This window comes from Emys orbicularis, chromosome 12 (assembly GCF_028017835.1).
Source record: "Emys orbicularis isolate rEmyOrb1 chromosome 12, rEmyOrb1.hap1, whole genome shotgun sequence".
In the NCBI taxonomy this organism is placed as follows: domain Eukaryota; kingdom Metazoa; phylum Chordata; order Testudines; family Emydidae; genus Emys; species Emys orbicularis.
The window spans coordinates 31451127-31473700 of NC_088694.1; the positions used below are offsets into that span (position 1 = coordinate 31451127).

General features: G+C 46.6%; 1 protein-coding gene across 2 annotated transcripts in view; it reads left to right on the plus strand.

The window, feature by feature from the left end:
- The window catches only part of NDRG3 (NDRG family member 3), a 123022-nt gene that overhangs the window by 68684 nt on the left and 31764 nt on the right, over positions 1 to 22574 (plus strand). For both annotated transcript variants that reach the window (XM_065414965.1, XM_065414964.1), the window contains 2 exons: positions 5524 to 5629; positions 12675 to 12710. In XM_065414965.1, coding sequence (XP_065271037.1) covers positions 5573 to 5629; positions 12675 to 12710 — 93 coding nt within the window. In that variant the 5' untranslated portion in view covers positions 5524 to 5572. The remainder of the gene's footprint in view (positions 1 to 5523; positions 5630 to 12674; positions 12711 to 22574) is intronic.

Genomic DNA, 22574 nt, shown 5'->3' on the forward strand with positions numbered 1-22574 from the left:
CCTACACCCAGGTACACAGGCATCCGCCCCTCCTCCTTTAAAGGCCTGGGAATTTTGAAATTCCACTTCCTGTTTGGTCAGTGTGGAGAGCTCACATTGCATCTTCCCAGCTGACCATGGCAGCTCCATGCAGCAAACACTCACCTGCTTGGAGCACACCTAAGTTGTTGGATCTGCTGGACTGTGGGGAGAGGAGGCTGTGCAGTCCCAGTTTCACTCCAGCCGTAGGAACTTTGATACCTGGTCAGATTTCTCATGGCATGTTGGATAAGGGCTACGAATGGGACACGCATCAGTGCCGTGCGAAGATAAAGGAGCTGAGGCAAGCGTACCAGAAGGCAAGAGAGTCAAACCATCCCTCTGGTGCTGCGCTGAAGACCTGCTGCTTCTATTAGGAGATGGTCGCCATCATTGGCGGTGACCCCACATCCACCACCAAGAGCCCCGTGGATACTTTGGCGGGGCTAGAGAAAGCGGACAGCAGACTAAATCCCAAGGATAAAGTCATGGATGAAGAGGTCGAATTGGAGGATGATGTGGAGCCCATGGGAGGGTCATCCGATGGTGCAGTGAGTCAGGACATCTTTTCCACTTCGGAGGGGTCTAGCTGGTCCCAGCAGTCTGTTTCTGGCACGCATGATGCAGGAGAGGAGAGCTCTGGTAAGTGATCTTTTTGAGTTGATGCTGCTCAGTTATATGAAGTAGAGCTGTTCTTTGCTTTGTATATTCTAGAAGTGGGTGAAGGGATAGAAGTGTACAAGACTAGCTGTGTTTGAGTGTGCTCCACCTTCCCTTGTGCAGCTAAGCAGTGTGGCGGAACAGTGTGTCAATGCACACTGAGATTTCAGGGGAATCCTCCAGAGAGATCTCCAGGAAACTTTCCTGGAGGTACTCACCAATCCTCTGCTGAAGATTCCTTGGCAGAGCTGCTTGCTTCCTTCCCCCGTGGTAGGAAACTTTCCCGCACCAATCGGCAGTCATTTGTACAGGGACTAAAGCAGCTCACAGGCGAACAGTATAGGGACCTGGGCTGAAGCCGCATGCATGCAGGAGATGCACCCTTGCATCCTTGCTTACCCTCAGGAGTGAGGTATCCGCTTCAATGACCCCTGCCTGTGGAAAATGGTGGCAGAATTTACAATAGTATCCCTAGTTGCCTGCAGTGATCCCCTTAAAAAACCTGCTAGACCCTGTGCCCCATCTTGAGCATCCCCCTCCCCGGGCTGAACTCATCATGTTTAGGGCGTTCACCGAGCTGTGTGCTTGCCAAGGGACAGTGAGAAACTGATTCATATTTAAAAAGAGGTGCATCTTACTACAATAATTTGGTGCTGTTCGTGCACTAAAAATCATGCTTCTGTTTATTATTTCTTGTGTTTCTGCAGATGTGGCCTTCAGGGGAACCCCCTACACAAGCAACCAAGGAGGAGCAAGGAGGACATGTTTCAAGAGGTGCTCCAATCCTCAGAAGCCGAAAAACAGGAATGCAGGGTGTGGAGAGAGACTTTAAAAGAAAACTATAATACAGACAGGACAGAAAGGAGAGCTAGGAGTGAATTTGAATGGGCCAGGAGCGGCTGATAAAAGTGATGGAGGAGCATATGGAGATGTTGAAGTCTCTAATCACACTGCAGGCTGAATTCATACGTGCTTGGCCCCCCTCTGCAGCCAATACAGAACTGCTTTCCATGCCCTCCCCAAACTCCCCGCACACATTCCTTGCAACTTCCCAGTCCGTCTCAGTACCCCGTTCACTCCACCCCTTCAGACAGCTTTCAAAATGATCGCTGGACTTAACACAGCTATCAGAACATACACTGCCCTTCATTGTTATCTCCCTCCCCACCAAGCCTTTTGTGTGTGTTGTTAATTGGTATTTAATAAAAACATACTCTCTGAAAGATAGCCAATCTTTGTTTGTCTCCTACACACGGGTTGCTGCTGGAATTAATACACAGTTGCAATTTGATCGTTTGCTGACTACAAATCACAGTCAGGAATCATTAAAATTTTCATGCAAGGCAGCAGGTTAACAAAGCATGGCAGAGTGCGGCATAAAAAGAGACATTACTGGTGCACATTGTCAAAATGTTGCCTCAAAGCCTCCCTGATTCGAATAGCTCCCTGTTGTGCCCCTCTAATAGCCCTGGTATCAGGCAATCCGCCTCCACACTCCACCCCAGGGGAAACTTTTCACCCTTAGCCTCCTGCCAAAGGCACGTTATACCATCTTTCTGCACCTGCTCAGCCTATTGTTGAAGCGCTTCTTGCTGCTGTCCAGATTTCCTATGTAAGGCTTCATGAGCCATGGAAATAAGGGGTACGCTGGGACTCCCTGGATTGCTATGGGCATTTCAACATCCCCCATTGGAATCTTCTGGTCAGGCAAGAAAGTCCCTGCTTGCAGCATTCTGTACAGATGCGTTCCTGAAGATGCATGCGTCATGCACCTTCCTGGACAATCCCACACTGATGTCAGTGAAACGCCCACAGTGATCCACAAGCGCCTGCAATACCATAGAGAACTAGCCCTTCCTATTGATGTACTCCATTGCAAGATGGTCCAGGGCCAAAATTGGGATATGCGTGCCAGCTATCATCCCTCCTCAGGGAATCCCATTGCCGCAAAGACATCCACTGTTTCACGCATATTGCCAAGAGTCACAGTCCTTTGTAGCAGGATGTGATTAATGGCCCTGCACACTTCATTAATGCAGCCCCAATGGTGAACTTCCCGACTGCAAACTGATTCACGACCCACTGCTAGAAGTCTGGGGTCGCCAGCTTCCACACAGTGATTGCCACATATTTCTCCACCAAGATGGCAGCTCTCATTCGAGTGTGCTTGCCCCGCAGGGCTGGGGCAAGCTCCGCACACAGTTCCAGGAAGGTGGCTTTGCGCATCCAAAGGTTCCCGCCTAACAATGTGATCCCACCACTCAATGCTTGTTTCCCGAGCCCAAAAGTGATGGTCCACCATGTGTAGCTGCTCCGTGAATGTCAAAAGTAATCTGGTGTTGCTTCTTTCCATGGCACACAGCAGGTCAGGCACCTCTGATTCCTGTTCAGATTGGGAACTCATGATACACTGCATGACCAGCCACGATGTGTTCAGAGCAGTGACCACAGCAGCAGAGAGCAGAGCAGGATCCATGCTTTCAGACAGAGATGGCGGGTGCACAGTAAACAAGGGCTGTTGAAAAATGTCATGAAACACCGTCGGAAGCCCATGGAATGATAGGATGGAAAAAACTGCATCATGGGCTATTGACCCCACACCCATGATGCACTGCTATCCACTCCGCCTTCCCACAGTTCCTAGCTGCAGAAGGTGGTGAGTAGCACAGTGGGATAGATACCCACAGTGCAGTGCTCTCACTGTCAATGCTAGAGCACCAACTGTGGACGTGGTCTGCTGACACAAGGAGTGTTGTGTGAACTCGCAGAAGCGATGTAATTATAGCAGGTTTTGATCATTGGCGTAACTTGCGTCGACAAAACTCTGTAGTATTGACAAGGCCTTACTTACGTGTGTGCTACATGAACTGTTTTATTTGAGCATGAAAAGAATCTGCTGCAACCAGACCTAGAGTAAGCTCCTGCATCCATGCATGGAGAGATTGAATTCACAGCTTGATCGCAAGCCTCATCGTATCGAACCAGAAATACAGGATGATGAACATTGGGGTGAGCAAGGGGAGTGATCCAATTTAGAACTGTGAGAAAGATCACAGTGAGCTGTAATCATCATTTTAGCTGCCTCTTCTTGCTCATCCAATAGATTGGTCAGATGCAGCTAGGCATGTTTGTGTAATATGATGTAATACCAAATGGGCAGCCATTCAGTTTGCAGTGTACGTTTTCCAGCCACACTGAGCTCTTCTTCAGGTCTGGGAAAGGTACTCCCAGCGTCACAGCAGAATGCCAGGTGGAACAGATTGTTTAACATGAGTAGTTAGAACATATTGGAAGGGACCATTCAAGGTAGAGTGGCTCCGTTCACACCTCTGCAGGACAAAAAGAGGGCTCTTGAATGAAATAGGAAAATGACAACACAAAAACACCCTCTCACCTGTGGGTGAACACTTCTCACAAACCGATCACGCTTCTCACCTGTCAGTGGTTATCCTGAAAGGACACCTGCACAACCCTTTCAAAAGACGAGCCTGCGAGCTTAAATGCATAACTCTGCTAGACACTAAAACTCATGGACTGAACACACACTGGCTTTATGGCTTATACAACGATCTGTAACCCATAGCCCCTCTTTCTGTCCTGTGACGGCATGAATAGCAGTGTAGCATGTAGCATGGGCAGTGGCTGCAAAGGCACAGCTGAGCTGTGCCAAACATGCCTGAAAATGGTGGGTCCGTACTCGGCACAGCTCAGCCGCGCCTGCACTGCCCCTGCCCAGCTACGCTGCTATTGATTCATCGAGCTAGTGCAAGTATGTGTACCCGAGCTGGGAATCGCATAGCATAGAAGTAGTGTAAATGTGTCTTAAAATATCTCCCAACTCATCCTAATGCAGAAATTGCAGGGAAACATGTTAGTGATTTTCTATCACTCCTGAACATTGACCATAGGTTTCCACTGAGCTGCCCACAATGATGCCCAGGTCTTACTGAGTGGTTATAGTTAGTACAGAACCCAGCATGTGTGGGAATATTTAATATTCCTTCCAGTGTGTGTTACTTTGCATTTGTCACCAGTGATTTCCATCTGCCATTGTGCTGTTCGTTCACCTGGATTGTTGTTTAATTGTATTGTGGTAGTTCCTGAGGACCCCAATCATAGACCAGGACCCAATTGTGCTCGGTACTGTACGAACACACAGCAAAAACACCGTCCCTGCCTTAGAAGCTTACAAGTGAAGCTTGTTTAGGTTCTACTGAAGTTCCTCCGTCTACTCTTGGTGGGGCAGGTCTTGAGTAACCTAACTAATGTAGGGGTGCCATTGGAAATGGTGATGGCATTTGTCAGAGACTGCTGGGACTTAATCCCGGATCAGACACGACTGGAACTGCGTCTGTTCCATTATCCCTTCTAGGTGCTGTATCTCAGCTGTTTTTTGTTGAGCAGAGCAGTCTTAAAGCGCCAGTGCCACTAAAAGAGCAGATCCATACAACGTACTCAGGGCCGTGAGCTTCCTGCTAGGTTAAATTCTGTGGTGTTGCACAAGTGGGAAGCTCTACAGCATCAGGGCTGTGTGCCCTGCAGGTCTCCTGCATGAGAACTGATGGAGTGCGTGTGTGGGGAGGCCAGTGTGTTGCACAGTTTTCAGTGGGTGAGAGATTCCTAGCAGGGGTTCCCTGCAGTGTGGGGAGGTCACTTGGTGTGACTCACTCAAGCTGCTCTCCCCACTGTGTTGTAGACGTGCCATGTTTCACTGGGAACAAGGCCAGGAGGTTTCAGGCTTAGCATATCCTAGTAGCTGTGCTGTAAGCATAGCCATTGGTCACAGTGGGGAGGATCCTTTTGAAATGTCATCATCTCTAACCCTGTCCTTTCCTTCTGTTCCAGGGTCACTGATTTGCCACTCTGCAGATTATACGACTCTACACCCGTTGCCATGGATGAACTGCAGGATGTGCAGCTGACAGAAATCAAACCCCTCCTGAACGATAAGGTAATGCTTACTGCCCTTCCACTCTCACTCACCGGACTCGAGCTAACTCTGTTTCCACGTGCAGCCAGTCAGGAATCCTGGTGGCCAGACTCTCCAGTCACAGTGTGAACTAGCTTAAAAGCTTAGAAATGGCAATTGCTCTCCACTCCCCAAAGACTGTTTAGGAGCAGCACTGATAGGCTCTGATGAGGACCCCATCCAACTCTGCCAATGTGATGCAGCCTATGCTATGAAGTCCTGTGGGTGGGGGTGGAAATTGTGTGGCAGGTGGCATCACTAAAACCCTGGGCGGTAGGAGATCTCTAGCAGGTGATAGAAATTATAGGAGATACCAGATTCTCTCTCATGACGTGGTGCCATGACTTCCTTACCTGCAAAACGGCCTACATGCCTATTGTATGCAATGTAGCTTTAGCCATGTCTGTCTCAGGATACTAGAGAGAGAAGGTGGGTGAGGTAATGGTCCCTTACAATATGTGCTAACTACTTGTGCTAAACAATCTGTTCCACCTTGTATTTAGCTGTGAGACTGGGAGTACCTTTCCTAGACCTGAGGAAGAGCTCTGTGTGGCTCGAAAGCTTGTCTCTCTCACCAGCAAAAGTTGGTCCAATAAAAGATGTTACCTCACCCACCTGCCTATTGGCTTTCAAAGTCTGCTGTCTGCATGAGATTGATGACAGGGGAACCTCACCTGGCATTCCAACTGGATTCTGCAGAGCATTGCTGTAGCCTCTTAAGGCAAAGTAGTGCAGTACTGGGGCACTTTGGAAAAGCTATAAAAGCCCAGCAAATATTTAATCCTTTCGTGCTGTCGTCTTTGATGAGGGCACTGAACTGGCTTGTGCTCTTAAGGAAACTCTGGCCCAGTTAATGCTCCCCTGCACTGCAGCCCTGACTGTCCAGGACATGCACTCGCCTGGGCTTCCACAGTAAGATCTGGGAATCGATCATCTCAGATACTGATTGGTAGGTGGAAATTTTAGATCCCTTCTCATTTGAGTGACAGACAGCAGAGCTAATCAACAAGCTGAGATTCTTGACCTAAGCACTTCCTAACTCTTTAATGCTTAGTAAATAGCCAAATTTAGACCCCCAGCTTGGTTGTTCCAGCAATTGCAGGGATATCCACTGCTGGGCCAGAGAATGATCCAGCTCTCCAGAGAGGACCTCTCTTCCTCATTGCATCGAAGGAGAGGGCTATCCCCCCTCACCCCACCAGTTCGGGTCTTGTGGCACTATGGGAGTACTTGGTGCATCCCTTCAAACGACAATGGCAGATCAGCCACCTAATTCACTTTAGTTAGTTAGTCAAAAGGTTACAGGAGCTACTAGCAGAGTGAGGAAAAAATGGGTGGAACAGGCAGCTCCATGCCTGACAGTGCTCCAGAACCATGTCCAGTCAGAACTTGTCATTCTGCCAGGAATTGGAATGAGGAGCAAACGGCATCTGTCCCCTTGAGAATGTTCTCATCGGCCCAGTTTCTGTGTTGCCTTTTCCTTTGCTCCCTCCCCCATGGGTGGCCTCGGTGGAACGAATGCTGATGTTTGTCCAAGAACAAAATGTCTTGATGAGGTCACGTCTCTCAGAAAGGCAAAACAGAGCCTCATTAGTGCTTGAAATTCTTCCAGAGCTGATAGGGAAATGTACCCATTCTCTCCAAGCCCAGTAAATGGAGCATACAAAGGAGCTATGCCACAACAGGCCACTTTCATTCAGCATGTCAGGTTTTACAGAGAACCAAGAGCTGATGCTATTGCACACACAGATCTTCGATGGCTAAGCTGACATCACCGCCAAGACCAGGACCTCACATGCCTGTGTGACCACAGCTGCCCAAAATGTGCTTAATGGGACCAGAGTTCCCAGGGTGTGTTTCTCTAGAGCTTCTCCTCAGCACAAGGGGTGTTGGGTGGTTTTTTTTATCTTCTGCCAGGTGAGGGAAGGTACTAAAGTTTAGAGAGATGCTGGCAACATAACAGTCAAACTGCATGTGAAAATGGCAGAGCTGCTTGGAAAATGGGGAAAACCCCAGTCTGTGAATGTCTTGCCTGAACTGAAAGGACCACGGTTTCTTTTGCATCAATCCTAAAAGTAACAAACCATTATAACACGGGTGACGATTCAAAGAACACAAGCACACTTCTGTTCCAATGTAAACTTTGCCCTGTGGTGATTGCAGACATCAGCTCTCCTGCAGCAGCATGAGGCTGCGTGAAATGAAAGCCACTAGATTGATCAGTCTGTTCTCATTGTTTACGCTCAGTGAAATTAAAGCAGTGAAGAGCCTAACTGGAGAGAAATTCAACTTTAAATGTTTCAGTTTCAAATCTACAGTAGTTGTAACATAGACAGAGAAGCTTCTGTTTGAAAAATGACACTTTATTGATGGGATTGTTTGTTATACCAATAGAATAAAAACCAGCAGGATCTTATTAAGAGGGATAAGGCAAAGATGCCACATTTATTGTAAATATAATGATAAAGCAAAAGATAAAAGTAAACAACGTTGTTTGACTACTTATTCCTATCACTACTTATTCCTTATACACACACATATAGATAGATAGATAGATAGATAGATAGATAGATTCATTCACACAATCATTCATTCAAGTTCTGTATAGGTGTTATAGTTACCAGCCTAGAAGTTGCTCATGCCAAGTTACTGGCCAGGTAGCTTAGTCATGAGGATGGAGCCGAGTATGTGTCAGATGCACCTGATGCTCCTGGAGGTTGGCAGCAGAACCAAAAGACTCAAAGTCCTCAGTCTTGAGAGTCCATTCTTATAGGATTTAATTCCTATGTTAGTCTATGGGAGCTGTTTCATCCTGCTGTTGCTGACTCAATCAGCAGATGGCACACATTCCTGTCCAAAGTGGCGCATTCCTGGTGGCTCCACACTGTCCAAAGTTTGTGTTTCTTATTATTCCAGGTGATGGGGTGGATCCCAGTTTACCCTCCGGGGGTTTTCTGGTCATCCACTTGACACATTCTTCGGCCGATGGATACTTCCTTTCTAGGCTGGCACCTTCCTAACCATTCATGTATATCAAGCATTCATCAGCATACATTCCATACCTTAACCATATTTTAATGTACTGTCTCCACCACTTTCAGAGTTTGTGCTAATTCATTTGAGACTCCCGGCCCTTTAATCACAGAGGGTGGGGGGTCTGTCCTAGGAGCCCTTGAATGAAGTGAAAGTCACTTAACAGCTTATAGTGTTTGTTTACATTGTATCAATTACTTCAAGAACAAAGTCAATTAACTTGTTTGTAAGTTTTACATAGTAACAAAGTATCTTTCACAGGATAGATATAATCAATGATTTCTACAGACAGTAGCTTACAAGTTTTAACAGAAGACCCAAGAAATTTTTGTACTTGGTGAAACTGTTGGATTTTAAAGTGTGGGGGACAAATTATGAGGGGGTCACTGTCACTTGGGGGAATCACTGTTAGTACCTTCTTTAATATCCCTACATGTTCCTTCAGGTCCCTTACCCATGTTCCTTGGGGTGCTGGGTGCAACAGAATACTGAGGCTATGTCCACACACTGCTTTGGAGCCCAGGGAACCAGCCTTCCAACCCATTGTCAACAGGCTAGGGGTAGCGGGGGCATGCGCTAGCGCTCTAAAAATAGCTGTGTAGACAGCTCTTTGAAACTGCAACTCAGGCTGGAGCTTGGGCTCTGAAGTATAGGGAGGGGGATGGGCTTCAGATAAACCAATAACCAATGTCAAGAACTCAAAGGTTAGAAACTGCCTGATCTTAGGTTTCCTGTGCACCTTTAATTCAGTCTCCTTGTGCATAAGCATTATGGCGGTTTTGAGTTACATGGTCATGTAATGTTTTTTCCCCATGACCCCCTGCCTCATTCGGTGCACCGGATGCAATACTACTTTCTATCCTCATTGTTCATGTGGCCCTTCCCTTATTTATTGCACGTTATGCCAACTCTTATACTGGAGATAAAATGATTAATTTCCTCGTGCGCTTTTATATGGTGCTTATCGCCATAGTATTGGAGTGCTTGAATTTCTCTGCACAACACTCCTGTCCGATCAGGTGTTGGTTTTTATGGTACCTCACATTCAAAGCATGGCTCCCAGTGACTTAAGCTGCAGCTGCGAGTGCTCAGCACTTCTGCAAATCAGGTTCCAGGTGTCTCAAGTTGGGCATCCAGAAAATGAGGCATATGCACTTGGTGACCACCTGTGAAAAGTTTAGACAAAGTGACTTGACAAGCAGGGAACTTTGTGGCAGAGGCAGGGATCGAATCCAGTTATCCAGGGCAGCATTCAACTGCCTTAAGCATGAGACCATCCTTTCCCTTCCTGCCATCCCCTGCATCATTCACTACACAGTTTCTGATTTCGGCAACAAACAAGATAGTCTCCTTCATACACAACCCTGATTCATCCCCAGAGCAGATCCATCTTGTGCACTGAATGTGGCAGGGATCCTGTGGAAAAGTAGCATGTGATTATGTAATTAGTCTGTAACATAATGCATATGTACAAGGGGGTTGAATTAAGGTTACACAGTCTTAATTCTGGCATTTCCTGTCCTGAGTGCTTGATTTTGCAAACGTTTGTATTTAATATTGGTGGGAGGAGGGCTTGCATGTAATTTTCTAAGGTTTTTAAAAGAGTAAACTGAGAAAACTCCATCATCATCAGGGATGGAGCTTTTAGATCCACAGCACAGATGTCTGTCGCTTGAGCTACCTGCATGCACTAGTTGGCCATGATTCTCTAGATGGACAAGCCACTAGTGAGACACACTCTGCCAGAGGATTTCACAGTTGTTTGCTGGAGCATAGGAATATTGGATCTCAGGAATCCTAGGTTCTGTTCCAGGTTCTGGATTAAAGTCTCATTTATGAGATAGACCCTACTACCTCTGTCCTCCCCCTTCCTGATCCCTTTCTGCTCCACATCCGTCTGCATTTGAATCAGGCTGCTTTCTTCTTCTCCTCTACCCTGCCTGAGTACCACCTGCTAAGGGAACATTGAGAGAACAAGGCAGTGTCTCTGCTCTCAGTTCTGATGCCTAATAGTGGGAGGATCAATTGCAAGGAAAGGCCTGCATAACCCCTGCAGCTCTGGGCTGGAGCATGCTAAATTTCTGTGGAATCCGCTGAGAATTTAGCTGCCAGCGTCTGACCAACCTCTACTGACCATGTGCAAAGTGTGAGTATCAACAAATTTGCAGGGATTTTTACAGCAACAGCAAAAGGTACATATCTGACCCTGCTCCAAAGCAGGAAGGCACTAGAGGTTCTCAACGAAATGGTTGTAAGCATTTTTAACATGGGCAAAAACATACTTTTCCACAACCTTTTTCTTGGAAACAGTGGGACCAGTTTAGCTAAAATGTTCAAAACAGAAATTCAGCCTGAGGCAGACATTCAGCCTGAACTGTCAGAGTTTGGGAAATAACTGAAAACAGGGTCTTATAATAGAAAGAGTTAGGCAACCTTAACTATAGATGTTGCTGCCTGCTCTGTCTAAAATCAGAGACGGTTAAGAGGTGATTTGACCCATCTGTAATGACCTACATGGGGAGAAGATCTTATAATAGAAGGCTCTTCAATATGGCAGACAAAGGCATAATAAGATTGACTCGTAGCTGGAAGCTGAAGCTAGACCAATTCACACTAGAAATAAGGTCCAACTTTTTAATAGTGAGGCTAATTAACCACTGGAACAAATTACCTTGGGACGTGGCAGATCCTCTATCCCTTGAAACCTTTAAATCAAGATTGGATGCCTTTCTAAAAGATCTGCTCCTGTTCAGTAGTCATGGATTTGATGCAGGAATTGCTGAGCGGATTCTCTGGCCTGTGCTATGCAGGAAGTCAGACTAGCTGGTCACAATGGTCCCTTCTGGCCTTAATCTATGAATTGGTAAATATCCACCATCCCCCTAAGTGAATGGGGGTTTGGTCTCATTTAGGGTATAACAAGGAAATGGAGAATTTTGTGAAGCTAAGATTTAGCAGTATTGCCTTAAGTAATTCTGCATTCAAATTGATAATGGCAGCTGTGATGAGCAGACCCTCCTCATGAAACTAGTGCTCTTCATTCACTCCAGGTCACTTCCCTTATGGACAGGTTATTCCATAATTACTCACTGAAGGGTTCTTGAACCTGCCTCTGATGCTGGACATGGTCAGAGACTTAGGGCTTGTGTACAGTAGAGCAGTGGGTCTCAATCTTTCCAGACCCCTTGTCTTGAATACCCCAAGTTTCACCTCACTTAAAAACTATTTGCTTACAAAATCAGACCTAAAAATACAAAAGCATCACAGCACACTATCACTGAAAAATTGCTGACTTTCTCATTTTTACCATATAATTATAAACCAACTGGAATATAACTATTGTACTCTATGCATAGTATATAGAGCAGTGTAAGCAATTCTGTATGAAATTTTAGTTTGTACTGACTTTGTTAGTGCTTTCTATGTAGCTTGTTGTAAAACTAGGCAAATATCTAGAGGAGTTGCTGTACCCCCGGAAGACCTCTGCATACCCCTGGGGTGCGCGTACCCCTGGTTGAGAAGCACTGCAGTAGTCTTGGCCACTATGTCAGCAGAGCCGGCAGGAGGAGACTGCTGACCTAGTTACACTACCTCCCCAAACAGCATCAGCTAAGTGGCCAGTAGCACTCTGCTGTTGGCATAGCTGTGTCCACACCAGGGGTTTTGCTGACATAGCTATGTTGACTTTACCCAACATAGTTATGCCGGCAAAACTTTGTAGTGTAGACCAGGCCTTCAATGGGCTGATTGGCTGATCCACATGGGTCCCTGCAGTAGTGGGTTTCCAAGGAGTTTTCTCCACAGTACCAACTGTTTTTCCTTTATTTAGCTCACATTCTGGTGACACACTGGCCTTTAGAGCAGCCAGTCCAAGCTGCTGTGCCAAAGCGCAGGCCCCCAAGGGGGCCACCTGCCTAGCCGTTGACAGCAGATTTGTCGATTGTTCTGGGGGAGCCGTGCTGAACACTGACGGTTTTTCTTTTCTCATTGACAGAATGCTGCTCGGAACTTCCAGGACTTTGACTGTCAGGTAAGGAGCATGCAGCATGCAGCCATCTGTTACAGACAGCCTCTGCACAGAAAGCAGCGAATAGCCTGTCGTAACCAATGCTGAACGCAGAGATGACCCATCGAAGTTCAGATGGGCCTTTATTAGCTCAGTCTTCTGCCTTGAGCCTGTAAAGATTTCACTGAGCAGAACTAGAAAAATCTCCTGGGAAGCAGCCTCCAGTCCCAGGCCTTCTCCCTCCCTCTGTTCCGTTGTTGCTTGTTTTACTGTTTGTGTTAACAAGACCATCGCCTTCCCAGCTCAGCTTCCCCTGCAGTGAAGTCCCAGTGCCAAATGGTGACACAGTGAGCTCCATGACAAGAATGTCAAATTAGGGCTTAGTCTGAGCTGCAAGATTCAGTGAGTTGGCAAGGAAATTCCTAATACCATCAGACCCTTCCAGGGATGTCTAAAGTAGCGAAGGGAAATGGTGGGAAAGCTGGGTTTGTTCTCGGTGTGTTCCACCTGTGCACCGCATCAGTCAGGCAGTGCCTGCTCTTTCCTGTATCTCTGCCCTCTGCTCATGAGCTCTACTGTTTGGCAATGTATACTTATCAAAGGGCATGGATGTGTAGCTTTGGGAGGAGGAATGGGGGGAGTAATTCCTGTTGTCCTACAAAGTGGCAGTCTCAGCAACTAAGCAGTGTCGTTTTATATGTAAAACAGAGGCCTGGGAATGGAGCTGGAAGCTGTCACTAGGCATGACTAGTTGCTTGTATTCTGGACATGCTCCTTTGGCGCACTGTACCATGTTTGCTGTTGCAGCAACACCCAGTGCTGGACTGATTTGTCTCCTGTAAGTTTGTTACTTGCAACATGTTAAACTCATGCAGCTCTGCTGCGTGTGCCACCAAATTGGTCTGAAGACGCAGATCCCACCCCGCGCATTGGCTGGCAAGGGGGGCAGGTGGCACAATGGCTTGTTCTTGCAGTAGTTCAGTTGGTTAAGCACTCTGAAGATGTGAAGTGCTAAGTAGTGGTTGGGATCAGTTGACCCAGAGATGGGCAGATTGCCTGACGCCCATTCATGGTAAAGCTGTAGTAATTCCTCCTGACACGATTCATCCTGATAGACCAGTGCAGAAGACAACCATGGTCTCTGCCTTGTTGCTACAGAATGATCCCTATAGAGGAACAATTAAACCACATGGCTTCCTTGTATTGCAGTTGGGCTGATTCTTCGTTGGGCAGCACATGGTGTTATCTGGCAGGCTTGTCACGGGGCAGGCCCAAGCTGCTATGCCAAGTGACACCCCATCCTGCACCCAGTCAAAACAGACTGGAGCAACACATGGAACCACATATGGCCGGTGGCTTCTCTTCCTCCCCTGCTGTGAGGACTCTGCTGCTGCTACTCTAGCATTCTGCTTGTGAAGGGCAGGGCCAGTGCTCACTGCTGTGATGTGCTAGCAAAGTAGCTGCAGAAGTGGGCTGTCAAGGGCTGTCTGACTCCACTCTATATAAAAATCAGCTTTTTAGAGGAGCTTCTGGGAATGCTTCCTCTGGCTGCCCGAAAAGGCAGAGCCATAAATGCAGCAGCAATCAGGCAGTTTGTCTCACAGTGTCTTTGGAGAGTGCCCTATCAAAAGATACAAAGTACTGGTTTGTGGGCGGGCAGGATGTGACAATCCAGGGCAGCTGGGCTCCAACTCTGCCTGCTGGGCCTAGTTATCCCAGCTGCAAGTGGATTTTAAAATTGCCATTGTTCTGAAGTCCTCAGAGCAGGGGTCGGCAACCTTTCAGTAGTGGTGTGCCGAGTCTTCATTTATTCACTCTGATTTAAGGTTTCGCGTGCCAGTAATACATTTTAACGTTTTTAGAAGGTCTCTTTCAATAAGTCTATAATATATAAACAAACGATTGTTGTATGTAAAGTAAATAAGGTTTTTCAAATGTTTAAGAAGCTTCATTTAAAATTAAATTAAAATGCAGCGCCCCCTGAACTGGTGGCCAGGACCCAGGCAGTGTGAGTGCCACTGAAAATCAGCTCGCGTGCTGCCTTTGGCACACGTACCATAGGTTGCCTACCCCTGCCTCAGAACATTAATCAAACCCTGATACAGCCACAGTGTCCAGAGGGGCAGGGGAAGACAGCAGCAGTGACTCTGAATCACTTTGCTTTTGTTGCCTTCAGAGTAGCTAATGCAATGAAAACAGGCTTCCCCCACCATCCTGTTTGTGTGCAGGAAAGGGCAAGGGGAGCTCAGGTGCCAGGCCTGGTTGCGCTGGGGAGAGGCACACAGGTTTGTCAGGCTTGGGCCTAGGAGGGGAGCACTGGTGCTGTGCATGGGGCCGGGGTCTGTATGTGTGCAGGCAGCACAGATGCAGTGTGCTTGGGTCAGGAGGTGATCAGGGAGCTTGGAGCACAGGCCCTACCTGCTGGGGCCTGTGTGTGGTGAGTAAGGGGAGCACAGGTGCGGTGTGCTTGGTGCCAGGGGGTGGGAGAGGGCAGTATTAACCATTCCCTGGGCATCTTCTGAATCTCCAAAGCAGCCTAGGCTTTGCCTGTTCAGAGCTGGCTCCCTCTCTCTCCCTGCTGGCAGCTGTCCAAGCTTGGCAGAAGGTGCTGGTCCAAGAGGGGGACAGGAAAACCCCCATGATATTATAAAAGGCCTTGCTTCTCTTCAGCCCCCCTTTCCCATTAAGCCACACCACCTCCCACACGCTCTCCCCAAGGCACACCCCAGTCTGTAGAGACTGACTAGACGTGTTTGGAACACAGGGGAGCCCTACCCCATAGAAAGGGGGTGGGCAGCCAGCGAAGCCATGTGTGGACGAGCTCCACGCGGGCCTGTTCTGCCCTCACTTGTCTCAACCCCAGGCCCTCTCGAAGTGGCAGAGTAGCTGAGGCCTGCGTTTGCCCCACGCTGCTGAATCATGGCAGAGTTGCCAAGCAGCCCCATAGCCAGCAGACGGCAGTGAAGTGAGCGCCGGCAGAGGAATGCCTGATCTTGATGGGTTGGATCAGTGGAGGACCGGTGTCCATGGCAACAACTGAGCAGGAACCAGGATGCTGCTTGCAGGAGCGCTCAATTCATTGTAGTGTCTTTTTAGCATCCAGTTACAGCTGCCTTTGTGATTCAGTGCTGCCACCGCCTCCTCTTCCTCCTCCTGCCAAGTGCCACTGCGGGGCACGGCTGTCTGCCTCGGCCATCTGCCTCGGCCATCCACACGCCAAGGAATGCTGGATCAGACCTAAGCAGTGGCTTTAGGTTCCCACCACTGCTGAAGCATATCATCTGTTACATCAACTCAGACCTGAGGTTGGTCTAATTGGGTCTCCTGCCTGTGACAGTGGCCTGTACAAGGAGCACAAAATCTACACCCATAAGCCAGTTGTGCAGTGCTGGAGGGAGAGGAGAAGGGCTGCGCTCTTTCTTGGCTTGGGCGGGGGTCTGAGATTTTTACAAAGGGGGTACAAAAGGATGTCACCTGGTGACAGGGCTGTGACATAATTAGTATTCTCTTCCACAATATCCTGCCCAAGCCCCTCTTTGTAACTATCCCTGTAATCAAGGCCTGTAGCACAACTCTGCCGAAGAGCTACTTCCCAATAGCAGCCCTGCAGTGCCAGGTTTGATTACGTGTGTGTTTCACTGGCTTCTTTCTCAGCAGGCTGGGAACTGAACTGGACGAAAATGTTGTTCGCTGATTGTGAGGAACTGATGCATCAAACGCAGCACTTGGGGTTAGTGGCAGAGTCCAGACACTGCCGGAGGGTAGCTTTGCCTGTGTTTGGAGGGCAGAAGTCTCTTTCTGGGACTGAGAGGACAGTTGTTATTCCTGTTTGATTTGTATTTCATTTGTGACCAGGGTTCACGTTTTTCAGCAGTCACTATTAACAGTGACTAGCCCTGATTCCAGCTTTCCTGTCCAGTTTAACTCACCCCTTTTAGGCTTGGCAGGATGTTTCTGAAGCCATTACTTCATGCATTAACTTGGGAGTTTAACTTTGAATTAAGCAGTATGACGTTTGCCTTGTTCTTTCTGAAGTGGCGGCAGCAGCATTGCCCCTGTTGTGTTCAGAACTGTGATCTGGCCCAGGCACTCTTCTGAGTTCAGACCTGGGACCTAGAGCAGCATTTCCACTTCATTCTTAATACACCAGCTACTGTAATTCCCCCAGTGATAAATTAACAAGCCCTAAAACTGGGGCATTCTAGACCATGGACCAACAACTTTAAGGAGTAGAGGACCACAAGTTCACTAAAATCCTTTGGTGGGTCATGCTGGTTTTTCAGAGTCTGCATAACTTCAATGTTGTTGTGTACACATGTAATTGTTCTCTTGAACAGAGCAGCATGGATAAGCTTTCCACTTGTCTTTTTGCATCCCAGCTGACCAGTGGACAAAACCCTCATGTAGCCACCACTAAACGCAACTAGCCACAGACAAACTAATGGCTGACAAATACGGGCACCAGTATTTCCATTAATGCACACCTCAAATAGTCTGATACATGTTCCCTTCTTTCTGACTTGCATTGATATCCTTCTTTACCATCACCAGGAAACTGTCCCTGGCTTTAGGCGCTTTGTCCCCAGCTTTGGGCTTTGCTCACATCCATGGGCACAACACACATCTAAACCTTTACTAGCTAGAAGTAAGAACGGAAGGAAAATGAGATTCCCCCTATTTCTTCTTGGCAGGGAGCCAAAAAAGCTTTCCTGCTTCCAGATGTATGATCTGAGTGAATCGGAACCTGTCTAACCAAACGTGCTCCGTAGCTCCGTAGTTAGCCATGCTGGGCTTAGAGCCCACTCTGACAGGATTGTAGCAAATTCCTGAGCAAGGATATGAGAAATCATGTATCAGGAGATCTGCAGGGTGGCTGCCTGGTATTAGTGCATGTGTTCACCAAGCGCTACTGACTCACTGTCTCTTCAGATATGCCCCTTCGGGCAGATGTGAAGTCAAGCAGGTAGAGATGGTTTTTTCTGTCCCACCCTCCTTATCCTGGGTTTTTCACTGTAGTGAGTTCCTTTGGGATGGCTAGTCTGGAGCCACAGAAATGATCTTAGCAAGTAAAATCTTTCCTCCTGTGGCCCCAGACAGCAACTCCTCAGGCTCTCCCAGGAGCAGAATAGTGTCGTATTTTTGGTCAGTGCTTCCCCTTCATGAGGAGTGTCTGGCTTCATTTGTCTTACCAATTGGTCTGTGTGAGGTCAGAATGAAATGTAGGGCTCACAGGGGATGGATGCAAGGCCAGATCTGCCAAAAGGTCTAGTCCCTGATGGGCTCAGCTGTTACCTAGACCCACAGAAATGACATTAGCAGGTAAATTCTCATGTACCCAGTTACAGTGATGCAAAGGAACAGGGTCCCAGACTAGATGGGCCAGTGATCCTGCATGACAGTGACTGTTCCTATGGAAACAGCATGACCTTAAACAGAATGGTCCAATCCACACGAATGGGGGGGCAGGACACACTGCCCAAAATATCCCATGCTTTCACCTTATAGGTTCTATGGGGTCCCTGAACCACCACCATAAGATTTACCCTTCTGTTTGGCTCTTGGGAAAACATTTTCATTTAGTGCAGACAGCAGCCTGGGCATGGAAGCTATTCCCACGTGTATTATCTCCTAACTGACACTGCTGGAAAGAGACTGGTTTCATTTGACCGCTGCTTGGCATAGCACAAGCAGCATAAAACCTACACCAATGAAACTCCTCTTCAGTCACAAGTTAGTCATTCACACAGAAGCATGCATTACTTTGTGCTGCGTCAGAATGAGAAGCTACTATTGCTGTGAAGGCTTCATGTGGCTTTATCAGTAGCTGGTCTGAGAATGCAGTCTGATACGAATGGCTTCACCGAGTGAGAATGCAGGCTCGGCTCTTGCTGCGAGTTCGGCTAGAAACCTGCTGGTGAGCAGAGTAGGATTCTTGTTTAACTGAACACCTACAGGTGTTGCCATGTCCCCTTCAGGTCTGACACATACATCTTTATCCAGCTCATAGGTTTGCATGCAGTAGATCCCGGGTTCCCAAACTGTGCTACATGAGTTTCATGTTCCATCAATTCACTTCATGACAACTTATAAAGAAGGCTGTGTGTGAATTAATAAAGTTTGGAACTATTGCAATAGATGCTTCTTACATTGTTAAATGGGCTCGATTGCTGTGCCTCTCCTGTCCCTGTGGACCCTGCTAACCAGCCACTTTAAAAGGGCAACTTTTCCTTCATGTTTAACAAAATACAAAGTTGGGGAGGAGTGGGGGGAGGGAAATCCTTCCAGGCCTCCCTGAATCACAACAAAATCAAAAAGGGACATGTCCAATTTTTAAAAACCCTGTAGGGCTCATCTGTAAACTCTTTCCAGTTTGCTGTCTGGCTTTCTGTGCTTTGCTCATGCAATGAGTTGCCCAACTTGCCATGAACTGTAAGTGACTGTAAGTAACTGCAAAAGCGCTTCAGGCTCTATCTTCCTGAAAGACAAGTAAATAGAAGGGGACCCAATTTTTTTCCAGCTGGGGGAGCACACGGGCAGATACCAGGAGTACAAGGGCAAGTTCAGTCTGAAGTTATTGACCTAAAAACCCACTATACATTTTGAGTCAATTTTCAGAATAGAACTGCACTTTGGAGACTTCCTTATCCAACACAAGCCATGAATTGTGATAGAGTCACTAACTTGCCCATGGAACTGGTCAGTTTTGGTTTTTCACAGTCCTGTCCCTCAGGCTGTATCTTTACCTGATTTTTCACCCTCTCCCTCCATGTTTCTGTGGAGTTATATGGTACGTTCCTATTTTTCTCCCCCAGCATACATCTTCATGGATTTCCAATACTGTCACAACTGCACTTGTCTTGGTACTGAGCTTTGAATCACAGTTTTCATAGATTCTGGGGGCTTGTCTGCATGCAGAGTGGCACAGGTTGAACTTATGGTATGATTTTTAAATTGATTTAGTTAAACTGGTGCAAAAGACTGGATGAGCAGAGATATTGGTTTAAACCAGGCTTCTTTGCTTTAGCTTAATTCCATAAGGAACAGGTTTAAATGAAATCTAAATAAGTCTGGTTTAAGTGGAAATAAGTGTGTTCCCACAGGCTACTGTTTTAACTAAATAGGTGCACAAAGGCCCATGCTAGAAGTGAGTTTTCCTCACTCTTCTACTCTGAAACTGCCTTAGACTGAGCTGGGCTAATATTATGAACATCCTTCTTCAGCAGGATGGTTTCAGAGAACGCAATCTTACATGATCAGTCTTGTTGGAACATGAACCCTTTGGTGTTCAAAGTCTTGCCTTTCCCAGACAGCAAGCATGAGGAGACATGGACTGAGCAGAGCAGAGGTCAGGAGTGTACCAACCGTGGGTAAGCAAATCTCATGCTTCAGGCCATAAGCTGATTTGCCTGCAGGGTCAGAAGTCATTTTCCTCATGTCTGAGCCTTTCACAATTGACCAGGGCCACTGTGGACTTTTCTCTTGGTAGAATATTACACTGGATGGCACCATGTTCTGATCTGGTATGACAAATCCAGAACTCATTCCAGGTGAATGCTCGAGTTTCAGGGTGCTCCACGTTAGTTTGTCAGGTGCTCATGTTTTGGGATAAATATTTAGCTGCTAAGAAGATAAATTAATTGAGTCCCAGCTCCTATTTTCAGTCTTGCTTGGAATGTCCTTGGTGTAGAGGGAGATGTTCCGCTGAACAGCATGGTGCACAGAGCACATTTTATACATGCTGCTCTCACTAAAGCTTCAGCACTCGTTGCTGTGTGAGGCTATGTGCACTTCCCCTTTTGTAAGCTGTTGCTAACTTCCCAGGCGGTTGGAGTATTTATTTTCAGTCATGAATAAATCTAGGCTTGGCCTGACTGGTCTGAAACAGGTCTATGCTAATCCAAATTGCAAGCCCCTCCTCTTGCTCCAGAGACTTGTTTTTCTGGGTCGGAGTGGTGTGGAGGGGCTCCCAGCCTGTCTGCCTGCATTGCAGCTGACCAATGGAGGACATTGTGCTCTTTTTCTGATACCCATTTAGCCACCACTAAACACAACTAGGTGCTGATAAACAATGGTCAGGGTACCATTACTCCATTTAAAACAACCCCTGAATAATCTGCTAACCATTTGACATGAGAGTAAACAGTAAATGTCTTCCTTTTTCATTAGTAGTAGTAATCTAGTTCATTCTCCAAAATAAAATGTATTAACCTAGAATCTCAGACCCCCATCACGCTCCAGCTTTGTGAGCTCTAATGAAATGCTGGGCTGAGCTTATCCCCCCTTAGCAAGCAGATGGCAGATTAAATGGTCTTGTTGAGGGCTGTCTGTCTGGCTGATGGGCAGATGGTGTTGGTGACCTGCAGTTAGTGGAACTGAGTTTGTGTCTTTATTGTGCCGGTGCAACCTTTGTGTTTGTTTTTGAGAGGTGAATGCCCTGTTGACATAAAATTCTCCGCCTTTTCCAGACACTCCTGACATTTGAAATGTACGTTGTCGTTTAAAAAAAAATGCACTCTAAGGCTGTGACCTCTGCCTGACACACAACAGCATTTAATCCAGTCTGTCTCTGGTACTGCTCCCTTGCCCCCCACAGAGAGAGAAAAGGGGGTGCTGAGGTCAGCATGCTACTTATGAAAGGTGAGCTGAGACCTGGAACTGCTTTCTTGACCATGCTGCCTGGCTGAAATGGTTCACGAGGGTTGGAAAGCCAGAATTCTGCAATGCCCAAAATAACAAGCAGCATTGTAAAGCCAGGAAATTCAGAGTCCAGGTTAACCTGAAAAGAAATCCAGACATGATAAGGTCATGAGGGAAAAAATGAAAAACTGTCTTTAAAAATCAGTTTACTCTGAAATGACAAACCCTGTTATGTATTAATCGTAGTTGTATAGTTATTTCATGATGTCACTACAGGACAGAGTTAAAGTTGTGTGGGTGCTTTCATTGCATTTCCAGACCTTCACATGTTTGGATTTATTTTATGTTTGCATTTAACTCTGTATTTCCCGAGTTTATAATGGTTGCGCTGGGGATAATTACAGTTCTTCCCTAAATCACTGATACGTGCCCTCCACCTTAACTCTGTCTTAATGTAGCTTTTAGGGCTGTCAAGTGATTAAAAAAATTAATAGTGTTTAATCGTGCAATTAATCACGCTGTTAAACAATAATAGGATACCATTTATTTAAATATTTTTGGATGTTTTCTACATTTTCAAATATATTGATTTCAGTTACAACACAGAATACAAAGTATACAGTGCTCACTTTATATTTATTTTTATTACAAATATTTGCACTGTAAAAAACAAAAGAAATAGTATTTTTCAATTCACCTAATACAAGTACTGTAGTGCAATCTCTCTATCATGAAAGTTGAACTTACAAATGTAGAATTATGTACAAATGTAGAATTATGTACCAAAAAAACTGCATTCAAAAATAAAACAATGTAAAACTTCAGAGACTACAAGTCCACTGTGTCCTACTTGTTCAGCCAATTGCTCAGAAAAACAATTCTGTTTACATTTGCAGGAGATAATGCTGCCTGCTTCTTGTTTACGTCACCTGAAAGTGAGAACAGGCATTTGCATGGCACTGTTGTAGCTGACGTCGCAAGATATTTATGTGCCAGATGCGCTAAAGAGTCATACGTCCCTTCATGCTTCAACCACCATTCCAGCGGACATGCGTCCATGCTGATGACAGGTTCTGCTCGATAACTATCTAAAGCAGTGCAGACCGATGCATGTTCATTTTCATCATCTGAGTCAGATGCCAGCAGCAGAAGGTTGATTTTCTTTTTTGGTGGTTCAAGTTCTGTAGTTTCCGCATCAGAGTGTTGCTCTTTTAAGACTTCTGAAAGCATGCTCCACACCTCGTCCCTCTC